The sequence below is a fragment of the Panthera leo genome, chromosome E3, assembly GCF_018350215.1.
Source record: "Panthera leo isolate Ple1 chromosome E3, P.leo_Ple1_pat1.1, whole genome shotgun sequence".
Taxonomy (NCBI): domain Eukaryota; kingdom Metazoa; phylum Chordata; class Mammalia; order Carnivora; family Felidae; genus Panthera; species Panthera leo.
In genome coordinates, this window is record NC_056694.1 from 24155350 (window position 1) to 24179808 (window position 24459).

The 24459-nt window shown below is 35.2% G+C and overlaps 2 protein-coding genes across 9 annotated transcripts in view; one reads left to right on the forward strand and one right to left on the reverse strand.

The window, feature by feature from the left end:
• Positions 1–24459, reverse strand: part of LOC122209881 (phospholipid-transporting ATPase ABCA3-like) — a 175864-nt gene that overhangs the window by 6150 nt on the left and 145255 nt on the right. For 7 of the 8 annotated variants that reach the window (XM_042922162.1, XM_042922161.1, XM_042922160.1 and 4 more), the window contains 6 exons: positions 20700–20878; positions 12682–12807; positions 12257–12451; positions 2996–3183; positions 2163–2333; positions 1593–1783 (listed from right to left, as the gene is read on the reverse strand). In XM_042922162.1, the coding sequence (XP_042778096.1) occupies positions 1593–1783; positions 2163–2333; positions 2996–3183; positions 12257–12451; positions 12682–12807; positions 20700–20878 (1050 nt within the window). Of the gene's footprint in view, positions 1–1592; positions 1784–2129; positions 2334–2995; positions 3184–12256; positions 12452–12681; positions 12808–20699; positions 20879–24459 lie in introns of those variants that run through there. The other variant, XM_042922165.1, reaches the window with a different exon arrangement.
• LOC122209883 (lysine-rich coiled-coil protein 1-like) lies at positions 9723–10747 on the forward strand. The gene is given in 2 exon segments (XM_042922166.1): positions 9723–10482; positions 10484–10747. Coding segments are annotated over 2 exon segments (768 nt in total). The 5' UTR covers positions 9723–9862; the 3' UTR covers positions 10632–10747.

Sequence of the window (24459 nt, forward strand, 5' to 3'; positions counted from 1 at the left end):
CACATTTCCATTAAAGCTCTTGTGTCCACATCCTTGAAAATAGGTCTTGGGTCAGTGTTTAGTGTCCTTCCTTCAAGAAGAGCTAGGACAGCACACAGTGGTGAGGTTTTCTGGTCACAGCTTCTCTCATGGTAGTTTATCACATGAAATAGAAGTTTGATAGAATAGTACTCAAAAATATGTGAATGAATGCATTAAGTGAGTATTAAACTTCTTTCCTATTGGACGCATCCATCTGCATGTGTCCTATGCACATCATAATCACTATGGCCAACACTGAGGTAATTACTTTCCCATACATCTATTCTCCACATCTCCACTTCCATTCATTTCTTATCTATTTTCTTTTTTTTAAGTTTACTTATTTATTTGGGGGGGGAGGGGCAGAGAGAGGAGGAGACAGAGAGACAGAAAGAGAGAGAGAGACAGACAGAGAGACAAAGAGAGAGAGAGAGAGAGAGAGAGAGAGAGAGAGAGAGAAAGAGAGAGAGAGAGAATCCTAAGCAGGCTCCACACTGTCAGCACGGAGCCTGACACAGGCTTTGAATCCAGGAACTGTGAGATCATGACCTGAGCTGAAATCAAGGGTCGGATGCTTAACCGACTGAGCCACCCAGGCACCTTTCTTATCTATTTTCTGATATTTATTCCTACTGTGTAATCAATCATACTCTTTTCCATTGCCTGAAAGTTAAACTTATAACTCCTCAGCCTGACACACAGTGGGAACTTCTCTGATATTTTACTCACCCTCACAAAGTGGAGTAAGATGAAAAACCAGAATTATTAAAATCTTTTCCATGCCTCTGCTTTATGTTTAAGAAAGAGAGGTAAAGGGGCACCTGGATGGCTCAGTCAGTTAAGTGTCCAGCTTCAGCTCAGGTCATGATCTCACCATTCATGAGTTCAAGCCCACATCGGGTTCTGGGCTGACAGCTCAGAGCCTGGAGCCTGCTTCAGATTCTGTGGTCTCCCTCTCTCTCTCTGCCCCTCCCCCATTCATGCTCTGTCTTTCTCTTTCAAAAAATAAATAAACATTAAAAAAAAAAAAAGAAAGAGAGGTAAAGGACAGAAGGAAATAGTTGCTGTCTCTGGTATTGTACCATATAGGCAGAGAGATGCTTGTTGCATTTAGCAGCAGAAGCAGAATTAATCTTGAGAGAAGAGAAAAACTTAGTGGTTCTTGTTTGCATTTCTATATCACATCCTGGCTGAGATATCAAAAGATTGGGATACATGCTTAGTTAGAATAAAAAGCCTTAAGACTTTGCAAAAGTAATATGTGAAAATGAGCATTGTACTTGAAAATATGACTTTAGTGGTATAATTTATATTGATAGCACAAACCCAAAACTGCCTTATTACAATGATACAAGAGATTAGTGAGAACCTTTTTATATGTGTGTGAAAAAATATGTATCGTAATGCTAAAATTATAGAAAGAAGGATCCCAAAAGGAATTCAGTATGGAAGGTCAATAAATATCAATATCCCACAGGAAACACTTACTGAAGACATAAAACATATGGATGATGAAACAATAAAACCATGATTTAACACATCTTTATAAAAGTTAGCCTAACCTAGTTTACCTGGGAATGTCATTGTGATGAAAAATTTTAAATCATTCAGTTTATCCTCCTGTGCATCAATCTTGACCTTGATCTTCAGGACGTAAATGTTGCCAAACTTGCTTTTGAGGTGCTGAGGGCTACCCAGGCACATGAACTTTCCCTCCACCATGATGGCCAGCCTGGTACAGAAGGCGTCACATTCCTCCATTCTAGCAAAACATGATACCATAAAAAGTTCTGGTTTTGGAGGACATTCTGTAGTTCAAACAGAGCCAGGATTTGTGACTCTGTTTTCAATGTGAAATGGAATTTGGTAATCATAAAGATTATAGTTGGGAAGTGAAAAATTTTCAAACAATTAGTAGTAGAGTACAAATCCTCAAACACAGCATCTCTTAAACTTCCTACTCTTTCCCCACTCTTAATTATTTAACTCAGTGAGTATTTTTGGCCACTCTATTCATTAGGATTAAGGAGGAACTCACATACACTAAAATTTATTGTCAATATTCCTAGCCCCAAATAATTCTTGCTTATAGTCAGTATAGTACTTGCCAACCCTCGTTCAAGCCTCCAAATGAGCCACACCTATGGGAAGTTATAATGATGGCTTTGCCACTTTCACGTGTCCATGTCACAGCATCCCAGAGCAGGCGTCGGGCTCCAGGGTCCATGCCAGTTGATGGCTCATCTAGCAAAATGACTGAGGTATTTCCCATTAGGGCAATAGCAGTACTCAGCCTACGTTTGGTTCCTCCACTTTATGGTCATAGAAGGAAAGAAAATTTAGAAGAAAGGGAGGTTATACAAATTAGTTATTTATAGGAAAGAGCACAAACATATCAACAAACATTTAACATGAAATTCCACAATGTTGATTAGTTTTACTTCAATAAGTTAGGTCCAGTACAGGTGTATATATCAAATAATTTTCATTTGAAATGTAGATGAGTGACTTCTATGTAACTGATTTTAGCCACATTATCGGTGACATTTATTTACTTGTGCTTAGGGTACCATGATTTCCCAAGTATATGAATCTCCCATAATTCAAAGGGCCTAGATTTCTTCTTTCTTGATAGACAAAGAACTATTTGGACACTAGGACGAATAGTATACCTTTGTGATTATAGATAATATATTGAGGAAACATCTCTTTTGAGATTTAGAGGCTATAGTTCAAATATAACCAGGATTTTAGTTTCATCTCTGCAAAAGAAAGACATGGAACTACACTGATCTATCTTAATTGCTATTATCTGATATTAGCAACTCATGAGATAGTTTCACAATTAGATAATACTGTTACAGAGGGACTTGGATAGAGCTGTGCACATTTATTTCAAACATCAGAGACATAGGGAGGCATCTCAACATTATAACAGCTGCAACAAAAAGATCCTAATAATGAAATAACTCACCTGTAGGTTATGATAAGCTTGTCAGCATGGAGTTCCAGTTGCATTGAACTCAACCATCTATTCACATACAGCTGAATCTGGGGCTCAGAGATTCCCCATAACCTGGCATACATGATCATTATTTCCCGACCAGTCATGTATTCCAGCAATGCTTCAGACTGAGGACAATAGCCAACTCTCGATTTCACCTGATTAAGAGAATTGCCTTAATAAGGACCCAAGTCATCTATCCCACTGAGTGTCCCTGGATGAGACAGAAGACTACAGTCCTCCAGGCATGTCTCTAAGAGTCCTACCAAGAATTTTTCTTTTCTAAATGCTACACAATGATGGCCACTGGATCTGTTGTAATAAGTTGGAATAAAAGATTCCTTAGTTCAGTTTTAATGATATTAGCAATGAAAAAGTTAGAAATAAAGTCCCAGAGCCCAGTGAATTTGGAATGTTAGAGTATGAAATACTTCCCTCATTAATAAGAAACTCTAATGGGCATGGCCACCATGGAAGTTTTTGCATTGCACAACCTGCACAGTCATGTCTAGATCTTGTTTCACAGTAAGACTGAACCAGAAGCAAAGCCTTATCCCACTCTCACAAACAGAATGCAATGAATGTTGCTTTGCCAATTAACCAATCCTTTTATGGATTTGCATTCAGATGCAAATAGGTATTCAGAGGAAAAGATAATAAAATTTTATTTTATTTATTTTTATAATTGTTTTTTAAAAATATAATTTATTGTCAAATTGTTTTCCATACAACACCCAGTGCTCATCCCAACAAGTGCCCTCCTCAATGCCCATAACCCACTTTCCCCTCTCCCCCACCCCCATCAACCCTCAGTTCTCTGTATTTAAGAGTCTCTTATGGTTTGCCTCCCTCCCTCTCTGTTTATAGCTTCTCCCCCCCACCATGGTCTTCTGTTAAGTTTCTCAAGATCCACATGTAACATTATTTTATTAAAATTAATTAAAAATTAATTACTATTTAAAACAGTATTTCTAAATAATTAAAATTCATCCCTTTTCCTCTGAGATTTTATTAATTAATTTACAGTAATCCCAGACTATTTGCAGCCCTAGTCTCTTTGCAGAAATCAAAACAAACCCTTTCTTCTATTCTAGGTATAAAATTATTGTCCCATATTATTTTTGAAAGTAAATGAACTGCATATAACATAACCCAGTGAACAAAGAAAAAGATACCATGAATGCCATCAATAGAAATAATACTTACCAGCAACATATTTTTAATGACTTCAAATATTGGTATTATCAGATCAGTTGAGAAAATGATTGTGCTTATTATGTTTAAATATATTTAAAAAAATTAAGAATATATTAATGAAAAAAGTGAAGCTGGAGATATTACAATTCAAGATACCAAGTTATACTACAAAGCTATACAAATCAAAACAGTATGGTACTGACACAACAATAGACACATGATCAATGGAACAGGAAAGAAAGTCCAGAAACAAACCCATGATTATATGGCCAATTAATCTTCAACAAAAGAGGCAAGAATATGTAATGGAATAAAAACAGTCTTGTCTCTTCAACAATTGATGATGGGAAAACTGGACAGCTACATGAAAAATAATGAAACTGAACTACTTTCTTTCACCATATACACACAAAAAAACTCAAAATGGATTAAAGACCAAAATGTGAGACATGAAACCATAAAAGTCCTAGAAGAGAATATAGGCAGTAATTTCTCTGATATTCACCACTGAAGCATTTTTCTAGACATGTCTCCCAAGTCAAGGGAAATAAAAGCAAAAATAGACTATTGGGGCCACATCAAAATAGGAAGCTTCTGCATAGTGAAGTAAACAATCAGCAAAACTGAAAGACAACCTACTGAATGGGAGAATATATTTTCAAATGACATACTCAATAAAGGGTTAGTATCCAAAATATAGAAAGAATGTATACAACTCAACCCCCCAAAATGAAATAATCCAATTAAAAAGTGGGAATAAGACATGAACAGACATTTCTCCAAAGAAGACATTCAGCTTTCCAACAGCCACATGAAAAGATGCTCAATATCACTTATCATCAAGGAAATGCAAATCAAAACTACAATGCAATATCACCTCACACCTATCAGAATGGCTAAAACCAACAACCCAAGAAACAACAGGTGATGGTGAGGGTGTGGAGGAAGGGAAACCCTCTTGCACTGTTTGTGGAAATGCAAAGTATGGAAAGAGCCCCTCGACTGATGAATGGATAAAGAAGATGTGGTATGTATATATACAATGGAATATTACTTGGCAATCAAAAAGAATGAAATCTTGCCATTTGTAGCAATGTGGATGGAACTAGAGTGTATTATGCTAAGTGAAATAAGTCAGTCAGGGAAAGACAAATGTCGTACGATTTCACTCATATGTGGAATTTAAGATACAAAACAGATGAACATAGGGGAAGGGAAGCAAAAATAAGATAAAAACAGAGAGGGAGACAAGCTGTAAGACACTTAAATACAGAGAACTGAGGGTTGCTGGTGTAGTGTTGGGTGGGGAAATAGGCCAAATGGACAATGGGCAGTAGGGGGGGCACTTGTGGGAATGGGCACTGGGCATTATATATAAGTGATGAATAACTAAATTCTATTCTTGAAATCGTTATTACACTATGTGTTAATTAACTTGGATTTAAATTAAAAAAAAGAAAAAATGCTAAAAGCTTGTAGCAAACTAGACATAGAAATGAATTTTCTTAAACTGACAAAGGGTAGCCAAATATAATATATAGTAGTAGAAATTTAGAAGTATTCCATGCAAAGGCAGGGGCAAAAAAAGATATTTATCATCGTTGCCAGTATTCAACATTTTACTGGCGGTCCCACTTTATGCAATAGCACAATAAATGAAGAATGACAATGGGAAAGGAAGAAAAACTCTCATTATTTTTAGATGATAAACCTACCTACATAGAAAAGCCAAGCTAATCTGTAGATAAACTGAAAACTAATTAGAGAATTAGTTCATATAGATTTCTGGATAATAATATCAGCATATAAAAATTCAATAGCATTCCTGAATACTAGCAACTTATGTCAGAAAAAAAAAGATCCCATGAACAGTATAAATAAAACCCACAATGTACAAATAATAATAACGTGACAAAGGAGGAGGAGGAGGAGGAGAAAGAGGAGAAAGGAGGAGGAGGGGAAGGGGAGGAGTAGGAGGAGTTGTTATAAGGAAATACATAAAACTGTAAAGGAGTTTAGGGGTAGAATTACAAAACAATGCTAAAAAGAGTAAATCAGAAAAATGTCCACCTGGGAAGCTCTAAGCCCTTGTTTTCCATGGAAACCTCAAAAAACAATCAGAAAGGGACAAAAATATCCTTATAGGAGCTCTGAAAAACCGTTGAAGCCTACAGCAACCAAGTGAATATTTAATTAAGAAAAAGCTGTCTTCAAAATAGTAAGATATTTGGTGGCATTTTTACTCATCCTTGCCCAAACCCTCCCTGTTGCAGAACAGTCTTGGTCGGAGGAGACAGCAGCCCAGTTCCCTATTACTTCTCCCAAATGAGAGGGAGTTGAGTAAATCTAACCTGGCTGGGGACTGCCTGAAGATTGGTGTTTGTTTTGCTTGGGCAAAAAACTAGAGGGTACTGTTCATGAAAGCTGCAGGAGGACTATAGACCTGCAGACTCCTGGAAGAATACAAAAAGCCACATGAACAAGCAGACAAGATGCACACACAGAAAAGACATAGAATATCTATCATAAGCCTTCACCTAAAGCTGATATCCAAGTTCAGAACACAGTCAGCTAAATAGTGAAGGACTGCCTCAGCACAGAGCCAGTCTGCAAAGACTAGGAGAGGTGGCTGCTTTGTCAACAGCCCAATTTTCAAAAAGACATACAAAGAAACATGAATATAAGGCCCAAAGAATAGAATAAAATAAATTGGCAGAAACTGCTCCAGAAGTAGCACAGCTATGACTTACTTGATAAAGACTTTAAAATAATTGTCTTTGATATGCTGAAAGAACTAAAGGAAACTAAAGAAAATTATGAAAATGATAAATGAACAAAAGGAGAATATCAACAAAGAGGAAGAAATAATTAAAAAAAAAGAGAAATTCTGGACCTGAAAAATATAATGAATGAATTTAAAAATTCACTACAAGTGTTCAAGAGGAGTTTGATCAGGAAGAAGAAATAATCAGTGAACTTGAATATAGGAGACTTGAAATTATTAAGTATGGGTAGCAGAAAGAAAAAAGAAGGGGCTTATTCTACATCATCAAACACAGCAGCATATACACATGGGATTCCCAGGAGAAGAGAGACAGAAATGGGAGGAAATGTTATTAGAAAAAACTTCTGAAGTTTAACAAAATATATGGATTTACAAATTCAAGACACTTACAGACTTCAAGTAGGAAAACCCTAAGATACCTACAATAAGACACATTTTAATCAAACTGTCAAAAGACTAAAACAAAGATGTAATCTTGAAAGCAGCAAGCAAGAGCAATTTATCATATATAAAGGATTCTCAATATGAACATCAGTAGACTTCTCAGCAGAAACTTCCGAGACTAGAAAGTAGTGGGATGATATATTTAAAGTAAGAAAAAACATCAACCAAGAATTCTATAGCAAGAATTGTGTCCTTCAAAAATAGAAAATAAGAAATTGCCTAATAAATAAAAGATAAGGGGGTTCATTACCAACAGATCTGCCCTACAATAAATGCTAAAAACAATCCTTTACATGGACATTAAAGGACACTAGACAGTAAATTAAAGCCATATGAAGAGATAAAGATCTCTGGTAAAGCAAAGTACTCTGACACATATAAAAACCAGAATTATTATACTTTTTATTTATGACTCAACTATTTATTTTATACAATATTCAAAAGGCAAATCATAAAATAATTTTTAATGGTATACAAAGTATAAAGATGTAATTTTTGACAACAATGACAAGGTGTGGACATGGGAACAGTGGTGTACAGAAATAGAGTTCTGTGTGTGATTGAAATTCAGTTGGTATCAATTCAAAATAGATTGTTACAACTTTATGATATTAGATGAAACCCCAATGGTAACCACAAAGAAAATATCTGTACAATATACACAAAAGTAAATAAGTGTATCAAAACATGTAACTACAAAAAAATCAACTAAACACAATGTAAAGCATTAATGGAGGAAATCAGGGGCAAAAAACATCAATAAGAGATATGGTAAACAACAAATGGAAAAAGTAAGTCTTTCTCTATCAGTAATTTCTCTAAATGTAATTCCCCAATCAAAAGGCATAGATTGGCAAAATGAATTTAAAAAAACAAACATGATCCAAATATATGTTATCTAGTCAGACTCACTTAGGTTTAAGGACACAAATAGGTTGACAGTAAAAGGATAGGAAAAAAAATTTATGAAAATAGTGCCCAAAAGAGCTGAATGGCTATACTATTATTAGAGAAAATAGACAAAGTCGAAAATAGACAAAGTCAATAACTGCTACAAGAACAAATACAGTATTATATATTGATAAAAGGATCAATTTACCATGAAAGTATAGCAATTATACACATATATGCACCAAACATCAGAGCTCTAAAGTATATGAAGATAACAATAATAGATTTGAAGGGAGAAATAAACAACTGAAAAATATGAGTTGGAGACTTCAGCACCCCACTTTTACTTATTTTCTTTAAATCTTATTATTGAAGTATGTTTGACATACAATATTATATTAGTTTTAGGTGTACAACATAGTGATTAAGTTCTATACATTATGCAGGACTCACCACATGTATAGTTACCATCTGTCACTAGACAATATTATTATAATATTATTGACTATATCCCCTATGCTATGTTTATCATCCTCATGACTTATTTATTTTATAACTGGAAGTTTGTACCTCTAAATCCCTTTCATTTATTTTGTCCATCCTTCCACCTGTTTCCCTCTTGAAAACCCCCAGTTTGTTCTCTGTATCTAGAGTCTGTTTCTGTTTCTGTTTGTTCATTTGTTTTTTTAGATTCCACGTATAAGTAAAATCACATGGTATTTTTCTCTCTCTGTATAACTTATTTCACTTAGAATAATACCATCTACGTCCATCCATATTGTTGCAAATGGCAAGATAACATTTTTTATGGCTAAGTGATATTCCATTGTATATACATCTTCTTTATCCCTTCATCTATCAATGGACACTTAGGTTACTTCTGTATCTTGACTACTGTAAATAGTTCTGCAATAAACATAGGGGTGCATGCATATATCTTTTTGAATTAGTGTTTTTGTTTTCTTTGGGTAAATACTCAGTAGTGAAATTTCCAGATCATATGATATTTCCATTTCTATTTTTTTAAGAACCTCATCACTGCCTGCTGGGAATTTTGAAATCTCTCACCCCAAGGACCACCTGGAAGAACCCACTCACTTCCTTTTATTATGTATCACTTCTTTCTCTATTTCAATTTCTTCCCTTCAAGTGTAAATGTGGTCAAGTTATTTAATGTATAAAATATCTCCTATCTCATTCCCACAACTTTGAGTGAATGTTTCTCAAACTTCTCACAAGTTAACTTTCTTTGCTTCAAAACTGACTTTCTCAGCGCCTGTCCCTGCCTCTCCGCCACCTCCACCCCGGCCTATCCCCCGGCTGGCCAGCGGCGTTGGTGGGGAGGGGGACAATAGTTGTAGACACCCGCCCTTGCCTCAGAGAAGCTTCCTGGTTGTTGCACAGTCTCACCATTTGGGGAAAGTCCATGCTAGAAAACTGAAGCAATTAATGGGGGAATATGATCAGATTTCTTCACCAAGTTCCCAGCCTGATAAAGAGAACCCCTTGTTTTCAACCTAATGAAGCATTCAAAGAAGACATATGACTCTTTTCAAGATGAACTTGAAGATTATATCAAAGTGCAGAAAGCCAGAGGCGTAGAGCCAAAGACTTGTTTCAGAAAGATGAGAGAGGACTGTTTGGAAACTTGTGGTTACAAAGAAGAGGTTGATTACAGACCGAGGCATAGAATGTTTGATCACAGACTCTCATCTGAGACTGTCCAGACCTACCAGAGATCATGCTCTATTTCACCAAAGGTGGAAAACCGGTTACCTCAGTGGCTACCAGCTCATGACAGCAGGCTAAGACTAGACTCTCTGAACTACTGCCAGTTCACCAGGGACTGTTTCTCAGAAAAACCAGGACCCCTGAACCTTAGTCAGCAAGGGTATAACTGTCGCCCATACAGTGTGGAATCTGGAGTTTACAAGCGTCTCTCCTCAGAAAACAGTGCCAGCGCCCATCAAGCCAGTCATAAACAGATACATCAGCAGGGGAAAAGGCACCCAGAGGAAGCCAGAGAAAAAGCAGAGGAGGAGCGGCCCAAGCATAGGAGGAAAAAAGGTTGTGAGGAATTAGATTTAGACAAACACAAGAACTTCCAAAGAAATGAAACACAAATGGAAACAGTCAGGGTTAGAAAAGCTTAAGAATCGAAAGGAGAAAAAAGGCCGAGATGTGGCCTCTAAGAAAGAGGAATGTAAGCGTAGAAAAGAGAAAAAGGAACAAGGTAAAGAGAGGACAGAGGAAGAAATGCTTTGGGACCAGTCTATCCTTAGATTTTGAAGATCCTGAGTTGGTTCTCCTGAGGTTAAATTGAAAAAATAGTTGAGGAGCTTGGTTTTATGATGTCCATGTTCATATCGATTTTTTCATGTGAACAGGTACTTTAATTTCTAACAACAGGCCAAGTGAACTGGAAGTATTTAATGTGGTTACTCTCCAGCACGGAAATTACTTTTCCTCATTTCCTGAAAACATCCCTACATTTTTCTTCTATATAATGTAATTTTCCTTAATGAGAGTGGCACTGCTTTTACTCATCAAATTGCTATGATAGTAGAAGTATTTTTCCCTTGGGAGGTCACTTATTTTAAATTGAAGTATTAACGGGCTTTGCAGAATCTATTTCTTGATTAGGTTTGTTTTAGTTTTGGGTGGGATATTTTTATATTCATTAGTTTTCTCTTTGACACAATTTAGACTGATTTTTTTTCCTTTGTTAGACCTAACTTGCAGTGTATTTTCTAGATTGCAAAGTGGAAAATGAAATACATTATAATAATAATAAGCTAAGGTTACATATAGTTTTAAGAGTTTCAAAGAGTCTTGATATAAAATCAGTTTATATTCTGGAAATATTTATAATAAAGTGTTCTAATTTCTGAAAAAAAAAAAAAACAAAACTAACTTTCTTCAAAGTATAATCCAAATTCTTAGCTTCACCTCTGTTACTAGAATACTATTCATCCTAGAGCATGCAGACTCCCACAACCCCATCTTCCTGATGTCATAATGACAATGTCCTGTGAACTAAAGAGGAAAGAAATGCACCACTCAGGCTCCCATTACTACCACCCAACTGACCATAGTACAATAGTTCTTGCTAACTGCATCAGTGAAGTTCTAGTTGCTAAATCCAATATACAGGTGTCTGGGTGGCTCAGTCAGTTAAGTGTCTGCCTCTTGATTTCAGCTCACGGTTTGTGAGTTTGAGCCCCGCATCAGGCTCTGTGCTGACACCATGGAGCCTGCTTAGGATTTTCTATCTCCTCTCTCTGTCTCTCTGTCTCGCTCTCTCTCTTTCTCTCTCTCAAAATAAGTAAACTTAAAAAAATCCAATATGCACTATTCAGGCTTTACGTTGCCTGAGACTTTCTGAAGTTTGAAACCTTTGACCATTTTCTTCTTGAATTTCCCCCCCACTTAGCTTTTCCCCAAGTTTATTCACTCTTTCCCAGGTGGCATGTAAACCAATGACTGGCTGATTCAGAGATACAAAAGACAGCTATCTTGCTTTGATTTGGGACCACTTGGAAAGGCCATCCTGTTCCAGAACTCTAATGTGCATGAAGACCTCAATTATAAGTGAACTGCATTTATATGTGAACTGCATCTTCTGCCCAGTCTTTCCTTCCTTACAGTACCTTGTCTGGCATATATTAGACGTACTATTGATAGAACTTGCCTTTTAATCTAACATTTTCAAAGAACACAAAAGATACTCATGTCTTAGATTCTGCTCTCGTTGCCTATCCTCAAAAATTTATTTCTCTTTCCAGAATTTACTGAGCCAACAGTATCAATATCAATGTCTCTCATGATGGCCATCTATTATCTTCAGCATCTGTCCATTACCTGTACCTCAAGTCATCAAACTTCTTATATCTTAGACTGTAATAATGTCTTACTTTTTGGAGCCTTTTAGTGATGCTAAATTGCTCAAGGAACACATCCCCAGAGGTAACAGTCTCCTCTCCAGTCAAAATTTTGAAGGTAGTAGTTTTTCCAGCTCCATTGAATCCAAGCAGTCCAAAGCACTCTCCCTTTTGGATTGTAACAGAGATATTTTTCACAGCCAGAATGACTGGATACTTAAAATATATCTTAAAAAAAAGCCAGAAAACACAATATAGTAAAGAATATTTGAAAATCAAATATAATAAATTTCTCAGATCTCTATGGACCACTACTTCAGAGAGTTTTACAAGAACTTTTCTATTACACTGGGAAAAATACTCATAGATTCTGACAAACCACAGTGTGTCCCAGACACCAATGACATGTTCTTAGGGATAAATGAAGCCAGCATATATTGGCCAGTGGATGATGTTACCTTTGTGAGTTCCTTAATAAGTACTGCAGAATTCAGCAACTCCCTAGGCTGCCCCAGGATTCTCTGTCTTTCATTTTGTACATCTTCATCATCGGATTCTCCAGATAGTTCCTTGGACACTTTTTCCTATATTTTCAAAACAAGAATCATAAAAGTAAATTCTATTTAGGTGTCTGGTCTAGAGTGGGTGGTTTCATGAAAGCTAAACTGGGGATAATATCAAAGATGTTAACAAAGATTTATTTTAGTAATTCCATGAAGTCTTTGAATATCACCTCAGCATTGTGTACAACTTGACTGAGTTTTGAATAATAAATAGTTTGTCGGGAGAATGATGGCAGAGATTAGAGAAGGAAAAGTCATCCACATAGTAGAAATATTGTGAATTAACATGCTACAATATGTACTTTAAATCTTTAAAAGACATAATTTATTTTTTTAAGTTTTTACTTAAATTTCAGTTAGTTAACATACAATGTAATATTAGTTTCAGGGACACAATATCGTGATTCAATACTTCCATACAGCAGCTGGTGCTCATCACAACAAGTGCACACCTAAATCCCCATCACCTTTTTAACCCATCTCCACACTCCCCACCCCTCTGGTAACCATCGGTTTGTTCTCTATAGTTAAGAGTTTGTTTCTTGGTTTGCCTCTTTCTCTCCCCCCGACCCCACTATGTTCACTTGTTTTGTTTCTTAATTCTACATGTCAATTAAATCATATGCTATTTTTTTAAAAGACAGAATTTCTTTTAAGCATTCAGAGAAGTGATTTTTATAACTTGGATCTTTAAGAAGGAAATCATCCCAAGAGGGATGGACATTCTAAAAAACAGCCGTGAATTCTAAATAATGAATAACTTTTCCCAAAATTAATCAGGAATAGAAGCAAGAAAATCAACAAGGCTTAACTAGACTTTTCCTAAGAAATGCCTGGACCCTATGGCCTATATTTGCAGGATAAATATTACAAGATAATATTGCTCTTTATTATTCTTGACTAGACCAAGTAGCTTTAGGAAACTGATATCAAGATGATAGAACAGAAATTTGGCATAATTTTACAGACTGTTTTGTCCAATCAATTCAGAACATATTCATTTTTATTTACACAAATTTAAAAAAATTAGGATTACATAGCATGTTGTTTTTTCCAGAACTGGACACCTCAGGAAAAACTGCAGCCACAACTGAGATCAATCAAGTGTGATTTGTTACAAGTACAGCATGTTCAACAGTGAAAGCCTAAAGAAGAATAACTCTTTCTCTATGAGGGAAAGGAAAAAATCAGTAGGAATTCACCCTGAAATATTTTACAACTAACAGAATGTCAATTTGAGGAGATATGTGGACATGTGCCCTAGTGAAACTGGTGAAAATTATCCAAATAATAGTCATTTAAAGGTTCTGGAAATGATCCTAAGGGCATATAGCAAATTAAGAAAAATTTATTCAATAAATCTACTAAACTTGGTAAGAACGGGGAAATCCTGTGGCATTGGATCATAACCCACTCTCTCCCTCCCTTCCTATTGCTCAGAAAAGAACTTCACTTCAGGCAGGTGCAGCTATGAAAACAAAGCTTCCCCTTCCCTCACCTTTACAATTGAAGGCCAAGTAAATTCTGGGAGACACAGGATATCAGCATTTCTCATTTTGCAGAGGCTATGTTCTGGGTGAGTGTAAATGGGAATTTGGGGTTCCCTTCTTCCACCTATTCTCCACACAGGGAGTGGAGGATCCTCTACGTTGGGTGTAATGTGGACTCTAGTTCATTCTTAGGGCAGAGGCTTCATGCTGGGAGAAGTAAGCCAACAAGACCAGAGACCACTGTTCCCTACTGAGTACCCAGCTCCTGAAACAGTGATATCACTCAAGAAAGAAGCATACCACTGTCTCTGTCCTCAACTTTGGAGCCATGGCTCAGAAATTTTACCCAGGGATAGAGTTAGGTTGTATAACAGAGAGCTCATATATTCTCCCCCATAGAACTGCCTTCATTCGAAACAGGATAGAGAAGTTCAAGCCTAAAGATACTCTCAAAACAATGGTGGTTTTGTGTAAAGCAATTAAGAAATGACTGGTAGCCTCATTAGATATATAAATTAACCATAGGCTAGCTACTCTACTAGAAAGAAACAGGGAAAGAGACAGCCATGAAAAGCCCTCCTGGGTGAACAAATCTTGAATACTGACCTCAAGCTATTTCTGCAAAGAAGCTCAAATTTAATGGATCTATCAATAGAGCAATTTATGTGTTAGGAGAACACATTGTTGAAATAAAAAATCAGCCAGCAATTAGTGGAGCTTAACAGTTGGGTGTGGATATGGAAAGAGACAAAGAGAGACCTTAAAACTACAGTCATTCCAGGGTTACTGCCCCCATGCCCAGGTCTGCATCCTCTGAGGAATAATATCAGATGCTTCACACTACAAGGAAAATAGATTTCACAAAAACATCCCAGCCAGTCACTTAAACAAACTAGCAAATGACAAAAGTTCCCTAGGAAAGAACAATACCTAGAGAACCAATACACATTTAAAATATTCAGGGGTGCCTGGGTGGCTGAGTTGGTTGAGGGTCTAACTCTTAATTTCAGCTCACGTCATGATCCCAGGGTTGTGGGATTGAGTCCCACATCAGGCTGCATGCTGAGTGTGGAGCCTGCTTAAGATTCTCTCTCTCTCTCTCTCTCTCTCTCTCTCTCTCTCTCCCTCTTCATTCTCCCCACTCTCTCTATCTAAAATAAAAAAGACCTCTTTCTAAAATAAATAAGTAAATAAACAAATAAATAAAATATCCAGAGTTCAGCAAAAATTATGAGATAAAAGAAACAGGAAACTGTGTTCCATACACAGGAAAAAGAGCAAGCAATAGGAACTGCATATGAAAATGAAAATGACCAGATGCAAGATTTAACAGACAAAGACTTTTAAAGACTTTCAAAGTAGCCATTATAAATATTTTCAAAGGAAAGGAAACCATGCTTGAAGAAGTAAAGGGAAGTATTATGACAATGTTTTTTTCAAATCAAGATTAATGATAACAAGATAGAAATTAAAAAAAAAAGAATCAAGTGGAAGTTCTGGAGTTGAAAATTATAATAACTAAAATGAAAAACTCACTAGAAGGGCTCAATAGCAAATTTGAACTGGTAGAAAAATGAATTAGAAAACTTGTAGATAGATACAAAGAGGTACCTGAAGATGGAGAAAAAACCAATCAAGAAAAATGAACAAAGCCTCAGAGAAATGTGGATACAATTTAGTGCATCAATATATGCATAATGGGAATGTCAAATGGAAAAGAGAGAAGGAAGCAGAAAAATATTTAAATAAATGGCTGAAACTCCCCAAATTTCATGGAAAACATTATACACATCCACCGCTTAGTGAATACCAACTACAATAAATACAAATATATCTGTACACAGAAAAATTGCTGAATGCCAAAGGCAAGGAGACAATCTTTTTTTTTTTTTTTTTTTAATTTTTTTTAATGTTTATTTTTGACACAGACAGAGACAGAGCATTAACGGGGGAGGGTCAGAGAGAGGGAGACACAGAATTGAAACAGGCTCCAGGCTCTGAGCTGTCAGCACAGAGCCCGACGCGGGGCTCAAACTCACAGACCGCGAGATCATGACCTGAGCCGAAGTCGGCCGCTTAACCGACGGAGCCACCCAGGCGCCCCAAGGAGACAATCTTGAAATCACCAGGAGAAAAACATTTGTCACTTATAAGAGATTCCCAACAAGAGTAACACCTGACTAAAATCAACAGCACAAGAAACAACAGCTGTTGGCAAGCATGTGGATAAAAAGAAACTCTTGTGTACTCTTGGTTGGAATGCACAGTAGTGCAGCCATTGTGGAAAGCAGTATGGCGGTTCCTGAAAATGTTACCAATAGAACTACCCTATGATCCAACAATTGCACTACTGAGTATTTGCCCAAAGAATACAAAAACACTGATTCAAAGGGATACATACACAGCTACATTTATTGTAGCATTATTTACAATAGCCAAAATATGGAGAGATGAACTGAGGAATGGATAAAGAAGTTTTATATATGTTTATATAAAACATATATATTTATATATAAAGCTTTTATATATGTATGAACACACATATATAATATTTATACATGTGTATATACATATAACTTTTATATATGTACATCTATATGGATAAATGGATAAAGAAGTTTATATATATATATATATATATATATATATATATATTACTCAGCTATAAAAAAGAAATGAATCTTGCCATTTGTAAAAATATGGATGAAGCTAGAGAGTATAATGTTAATTGTAATAACTCAGACAGAAAAAGACAAATACCATATGATTTCACTGATATGTGGAATTTAAGAAACAAAATAAAGAAAGAGAGAGAGAAACGAAGAAGCTGACCAAGAAACTCTTAACTATAGAGAACAAACTGGTGGTTGTCAGAGGGGAGATTGGTGGAGGGTATGAGTGAAACAGGTGAAGGGGATTAAGAGTACACTTATCCTGCTAACGATGCTTCTTTTTTTTTAATTTTATTTTTTTAACGTTTATTTATTTTTGAGACAGGGAGAGACAGCATGAATGGGGGAGGGTCAGAGAGAGGGAGACACAGAATCCAAAACAGGCTCCAGGCTCTGAGCTGTCAGCACAGAGCCTGACGCAGGGCTCGAACTCACGGACTGCGAGATCATGACCTGAGACGAAGTCAGAGGCTCAACCGACTGAGCCACCCAGGCGCCCCTAAAGATGCTTCAAGGTAGGGGGGCCTGGGTGGCTCAGTCAGTTAAGTGTCCAACTCTTGATTTCAGCTCAGGTCATGATCTCACAGTTTGTAGGGTTGGGCTCTGCACTCAAAGCGTGGGGACTGCTTGGTATCTCTCTGCCCCTCCCCACCTGCACAATCTTTCTATAGACAAACAAACAAACAAACAAACATTAAAAAAAATGTACACTTATGATAAGCACTGAGTAATGCATAGAATTTTTTGAATCACACTATTGTGCACCTGAAACTAATATAACATTTTATGTTAACTATACTGGAGTTAAAATTTAAAACTTAGTAAAAATATGGGGCGCCTGGGTGGCTCAGTCGGTTGAGCGTATGATTTCGGCTCACGTCACGATCTCGTGGTCTGTGAGTTCCAGCCACTCGTCGGCTCTGTGCTGACAGGTCAGAGTCTGGAGCCTGCTTTGGATTCTGTGTCTCCCTCTCTGTCTGCTCCTCCCCAACTCATGCTCTGTCTCTCTCTCAAAAATAAATAAACATTAAAAATTTAAAACTTAATAAAAATAAATAAAATATAAACATGTACAGGCAAAATGCAGTAAAATGAATTGCTTGATATTTGTTACTTTGTTTTTTAAAGACGGCAATACAACAAACAAGTATTTGGAAAAAAAAGTATCTAATCATGGGAAATGACATTGCCATTCCCTGACTTATCCTAAGTAAATAATTGTGACTAGAGTTATGTTAGATGATACTTTTTAGTGGCATTATGCACAGCTGCTAGTATAGGTTGGAGTGGACAAGTTAAGAAGAGAGATATGCTGCTGTAAGACTGAGTCTAAGTCTGCTTCAATTCTGCCTTCAAAATCTCATGTGAATCTCCTTCCGTAACAACTCTAAATTGGGATAATACAGGGAAGGGGATTCTGGAAAATAAGGTTCTGGCTTAGCTAAGTTGGCTTTATGCCTTAGTACATAATAGTCAAATTGGTGGAAACCAAAGATAATGAGAAACTTGTAAATAAAACAGCCAAAGAAAAACAGTGCATTACATAAAAGAGAAAGCAGTTTGAATGACTACCTCTTCGTATTTGAAATAAAAGAAACCAGAAGACAGTTAAATGATATTACATATAGAGTGCCCAGAAAAAAAAAATTATCAACCCAGACTTCTAATGAAAGCAAAAATATACTCCACAAATAAAGATATTTTCAGATAAAAGAAGACATAGCTCTTCTCTAGTTCTTAACTAAAATAAATGCTTAAGTAAGTTTTTGGTCTAAAGGAAAACCATAGCAGAGGGAAACTCATATATTCAGGAAAGAATGAACAGCACCAGAGATGCTAAATATCTAGGTGAATATAAAATCATTTTTTTCTATTACTTACTTTGAAATACATGCTGTTTTAAGGCAAAATATAGTATTATTTTTCATGGTTAATTATATAATGACATATATAGATGTAAGACATACACCAACTATAGCATTAAAAACAGTGAGGGATAGAAACAGAAGTTATGGTTTCACATTTTCTACATTTTACAATATTAACTCTAAACAGACTATGAAAGAAGAACTATATATTATTTTGTAAACCCTGCACCAATCATTAAACATAAGTATGGAAGTATAGCTAAAGAGTGAATTGAAAAATTAAAGTGGAATTCTAAATATATTCAAATAATCCAAGGAAAAGCAGAAATGGGAAAGCAGTGAAACAAAAATCTGAAGGGACAAACAGAAAACAAATAATATATGTATGTGGTAGATAGAAATACAAACTTATCAATGAAGGGCTAAATGCTCATATTGAAAAAAGAACTATGTATTATTTTGTAAACCCTGTACCAATTATTAAACATAAGTATGGAAGTATAGCTAAAGAGTGAATTGAAAAATTAAAGTGGAATTCTAACTATGTTCAAATAATCCAAGGAAAAGCAGAAATGGGAAAGCAGTGAAACAAAAATCTGAAGGGACAAACAGAAAACAAATAATATATGTATGTGGTAGGTGGAAATACAAACTTATCAATGAAGGGCTAAATGCTCATATTGAAAAGGCAGAGATTATCAGAATGGATAAAAAATTAGGATGTAACTATATACTGTTTACAGTCAGAATAAATACAGTGAAAATAAGTGTGTGTAAAATGGCATACCATGAGAAAGTAAGTACAAGACTGAAGGTGCCATATTAATGTCATAGGAAATAGACTTTAAGACCAAAAAAATAGGCTTAAAAAAATAGTACCAGAGATATATGTCATTACCAGGTATTCTAGAATTTAATTAATCAGAAAGACATAATAAATGTCTATTGGCTTAATGATAGAGATTCAAAGTATACTTTTTAAAATGACTGAATTAAAGGGGAGAAATAAGCCTACAACTGGGATTGGAGATTTTACACTCTTCTTAGCAAGTGAAAAATAAATCTGACAAAAATATATCAGCTAGAGACTAGGTGTACAGCAATCCTATCAACCATCATAACCTAATTGATATTTATAGAACATTACAACTAACAAATGTAAAGTACACATTTATTTCACATGTACATGGCACAATACGGATATTGGTCACCTGCTGAGCCATATACAGCAATTATCAATGGTTTTTTAAAAATTCACTACAGAGTATGTTTTTTAACCACAAAGGAATTAAACTAGGGATCAATAACAATATAGCTAGAAACTTTCCAAATATTTTTACATTTATTTACAGACTTTTAAAGTAATCCATGCATCAAAAAAGAAATCGTATAGGAAATTTAAAAAATACTTAAAACATTTGAATGATACCAAAATGTACAAAATCAAATTTTTTCAGAGTACATCTAAAGGAGTGTTTGCAGGGAAATGTTTTGCTTTAAATGTTTGTGTTATTAAGGAAGAGAGACCTAAAACCTGTAGTTTCAGTCTTTCCATAAAGGAGCTAGAAGGAGAGAAGTAAGCCAAAAGCAAGCAGCAGGAAGAAAAATTTTTAAATAAAGACCAAAAATATCAATGAAAGAGAAAATAGTCAACAATAAAGAAAATTAGTAAACACAAAATTTGGTGCTTTGAAACAATAAAAACAAATACAGTTTGTTGTAGGTAAATTAAACCTCAATGAGTTTTATTTAAGAAAACATATTTCTGTGAACACAGATTTTCTTTTACCCTAACTGAGATAGTCATATATAGATACATGCTTTTCAGGCTTAATGTTCCCTTTTCTTGGAGTTATTCTTAAGGATCACGCTTAATTACTTACCTTCCTGAATGTCTTATAGATACCAAAGTAAACATATTGACTGAGAAATGTTCTTAGCTTCCACAAAGTAGTGTCCAAAAAGAAAAGCAAGAGAAGGCAAATAAAGCCTGTGATACTCATTACAATCATGTACTTTCCAATCATTTTCTCTTCCAAAGAATAAACATTCTTTGCAGTATCTGAGGATGGTGGGGGGGGGGGGGTGGGGGGGGTGGAGAGAGAGATTAGTACAGAACATTGACACTATGAACAAGGCCTGAGAAAACAATAAATAAGAAATATAGGGTGGAATGAAATATTAGGCTACACTAAGTAAACTATTTGGAGTGTGAGAAGTGATTATCCTGCTACACTAATATTCAACAATGAATTCTGAAGGCCAATTTCATGAATATAATGTATGGTAATCAAGTAAGCTAAGCAGATGAATATTAATATATTTACTGATATGCTTATTATTACATGCCATGAAAAAATGCTCCAAGTCCTTTCAAAAGTGTGAAATCTTAAACCAATAATTAGAAGCCAGTATTAAAGTGCAAGTACTCTTGCAAAAGGTAACATTTTGCGTTTAAAAGGTAAAAATGACCATTAGTGATACTTCTTGAACTGTCTTGATAAGTTGAGTAAAAAGTCCAGAATTTGTTATAAGAAAATTATATACTCTCCCTCCTTTAAAAAGTCAATCTTTTGGAATGGTTTTGGATTTACAGAAAAATTGTAAAGACAATATAGAGAATTCCACATACTCTGCATGTGCTTTCCCTAATTACTAGCAACATACATTAGTATGGTATGTTACAATAACGAATAAATATTATCATTAATAAGTACCAAATATTACCATTAACTAAAGTCTCTGACATTTTCAGGATTCCTTTTTTTTCTAATGTAGTGTTATTTTTTTTTCTTCTGTGAACCAGTCCAGAATTCTATATTATATTTAGTAGTCATGTTTCCTTTGGTTCCTCTTAGCTGTGACATTTTCTCAGATTTTCTTTATTTTTTTTTCATGATATTGACAGTTTTGAGGAGTACTGGTGAGGAATTTTGTAGGACATCCCTCATTTGGGACCTGTATAATGGTTTCTTTTTTTCTTCTTCATTATTAGACTGGGATTATGGATTTGGGGGAGGAAACTCACAGAAGTAAAGGGATATTTTTATTGCAACAACAATAAAATGTACACACTACCAGTGTGACCTGTCACTGTTAATGTTGACCTTGATCACGTGGTTGAGATTGTGTTTGTCAGCTTTCTCTGCTGTAAAGTTACTCCCTCTCCTCCCTTGTCTGTGCTCTCTATTCTCTGGAGGGAAGTCAAAATGTACATCCCACAAATATGGAGTGGGAAATTATCCTCTACCTCCTAGAGGTTGGAATATCTACATAAATTGATTGAAACTCTATGGAGAATTTTTCTTCTATCCATCATTATTTATTTAGTCATTTATTTATATCAAAACAGATTCATATTATCAATTTATACTTTCAGTTACAAATCCAATACTACCTTATTTTGTTGTTGAAATTGTTCCAGCTTTGCCTTTGAACACTTTTCTAAGTGTTTACGGTTGATGTATAGAAATGCAATTGAATGTTTTGTTTGTATTTATTTTTAATTAATCAACCACAATATTAGGCTTATAAAGCCTAATGATTTATCAGGGGATCCTTTGAGATTCCTGCTTAGACCATCAAATCTGGTATTATTTTACCTTTTCTATTCCTCATACTTTAGAATTCTAAATAAAAAATACTTGATTCATGCATATTATATGCTATATATGTACAGATTTAAAGCATAATATCATAATGGAATCTATGAACCCAGTCTCCAAATTAAGAGTTTATAAACAATTTTAAAATACTTAGATACTCCTTCATATATTTCCATCTTCCACAGGTAACCACTATGATGAATTGTATTCTGCATTCCTATTTTATTTAAATACAAGTAGACCATTAAATATATATGAAATATGTAAATATATAAAGCTGTATATGTAAGTAAATAAAATTTTGTTTAATTCTTGAATTTGAACTTTATAGAAATAGTATCATGCTCTATGTATTCTACGGGAGTGTCTTTTCCCTCCGTGTTATCATTGAAAAATTTTTTCAAACATAAAGTAAAATTGAAATAATAAAATAAAGACCATTCCCTCCACCTAGTATCAACTGTGTTGATGTTTAGCCATATTTGCTTCCCACATATCACCCCACTATATGTATATTTCTAACTAAGTTAACTCTGTGGCTTTTTAAATTTTATTTTCTAGTATGTGTTATTTTTATTTTTGTCTTCTAGCCATACTAGCTTTTTATGAATGTTGGTTATCTCTGTTGTGAATTGGGAATTTTCATGAACCATCAAAACAATAATTTTATGGAGTAGTGATGATAAGTTTGGGATGATTCCTTGGTTGCTTAGTTTATGAAAGGATTTTTGTTGGGAGAGTGAAATGTAATTTCTTTAATAAATGTCCTTCTGCTGGTGGTAGTGGTAGTGTGGTGGTAATGTGGATACAGTTTTCTGATTTCCTGATAACCTGTTTCTGCAGTACTATCCATTATTGCTATGTTTTCCTTCTTTTTGCACATCATCAAGCTTCTAAGGGATAATTCTGTCTTCTAGGTTGTTCTTCTCAAAAGTGATATCTTCCCAAGATGAGAATTTTATAAAAGTAATGAGAGATCAACTCACAAATACAGGAAGTTCAGAAAATACAAGCAAGGAAAATACCAACTTCCCAAACCCCACTGCGATCCATCCTTATCATGAAAAGGAGATAGGCTGACAATAAATGATTTAAGAACCCATCTTATGATGTTAGAAAATTAATCCCCCAAAATGGAAAATGTGGAAAATAATAAAGAGCTTAAATTGATAATTTAGGAAATAAACATGCAATAGGAAGAATCAACAAAAGTGAAAATTTGTTTTTTATTTCTTGTTTTGAGAGAGAGAGCAAGAGAGCGAGCAGGAGAGGGATAGAGAGGAAGAGAGAGAATCTTAAGCAGGCTTTACACTCAGCACAAAGTCAGGTGTGGGACTTGATCTCATGGCTGTGACATCATGACCTGAGCCAAAATCAAAAGTCAGACACTTAACTGAGCTACCCCAGTGCCCCTGAAACATGTTTTTTGAAAAGACTAAAATAATTGATAAAACTTTGGTAAGATTTATCAAGAAACAATGTGGGTGGAAAAAATTCAGAATGTCATAAGTGAAAATGATAAGTTCTATACAATTCACAGGTGTTAAAAATACTGGAAGATATGGGGCGCCTGGGTGGCTCAGTTGGTTGAGCTCAGGTCATGATCTCGTGGTTCATGAGTTCAACCCCCACGTTGGCCTCTGTGCTGACAGCTCAGAACCTAGAGCCTGCTTCAGATTCTGTGTCTCTCTCTGCCCCTCCCCTGCTCATGTTCTGTCTCTCAAAAATGAATAAACATTAAAAAAAACCCCAGAAGATATTATAAACAAATTTACTCCAATGATTTTGAAAATTTAGATAAATGAAAGGATTCTACAAAAACTCTATTAATTCCTCTCCCTAAATTATTAATAGGACACCCAAATAATTCTATCTTTATTAAGGAAACATGATCAATAATCTCCATGTGTAATTATTCAGTCTATTTAATTTTTTTATTATTTAACATTAGAAAATCTGTTTATGTAATTCAACTGAATATGTAATTCAGTAAAACAAAGAGAAAAATCATTTGCCCATCTCAACAGAAGCTTAAGAA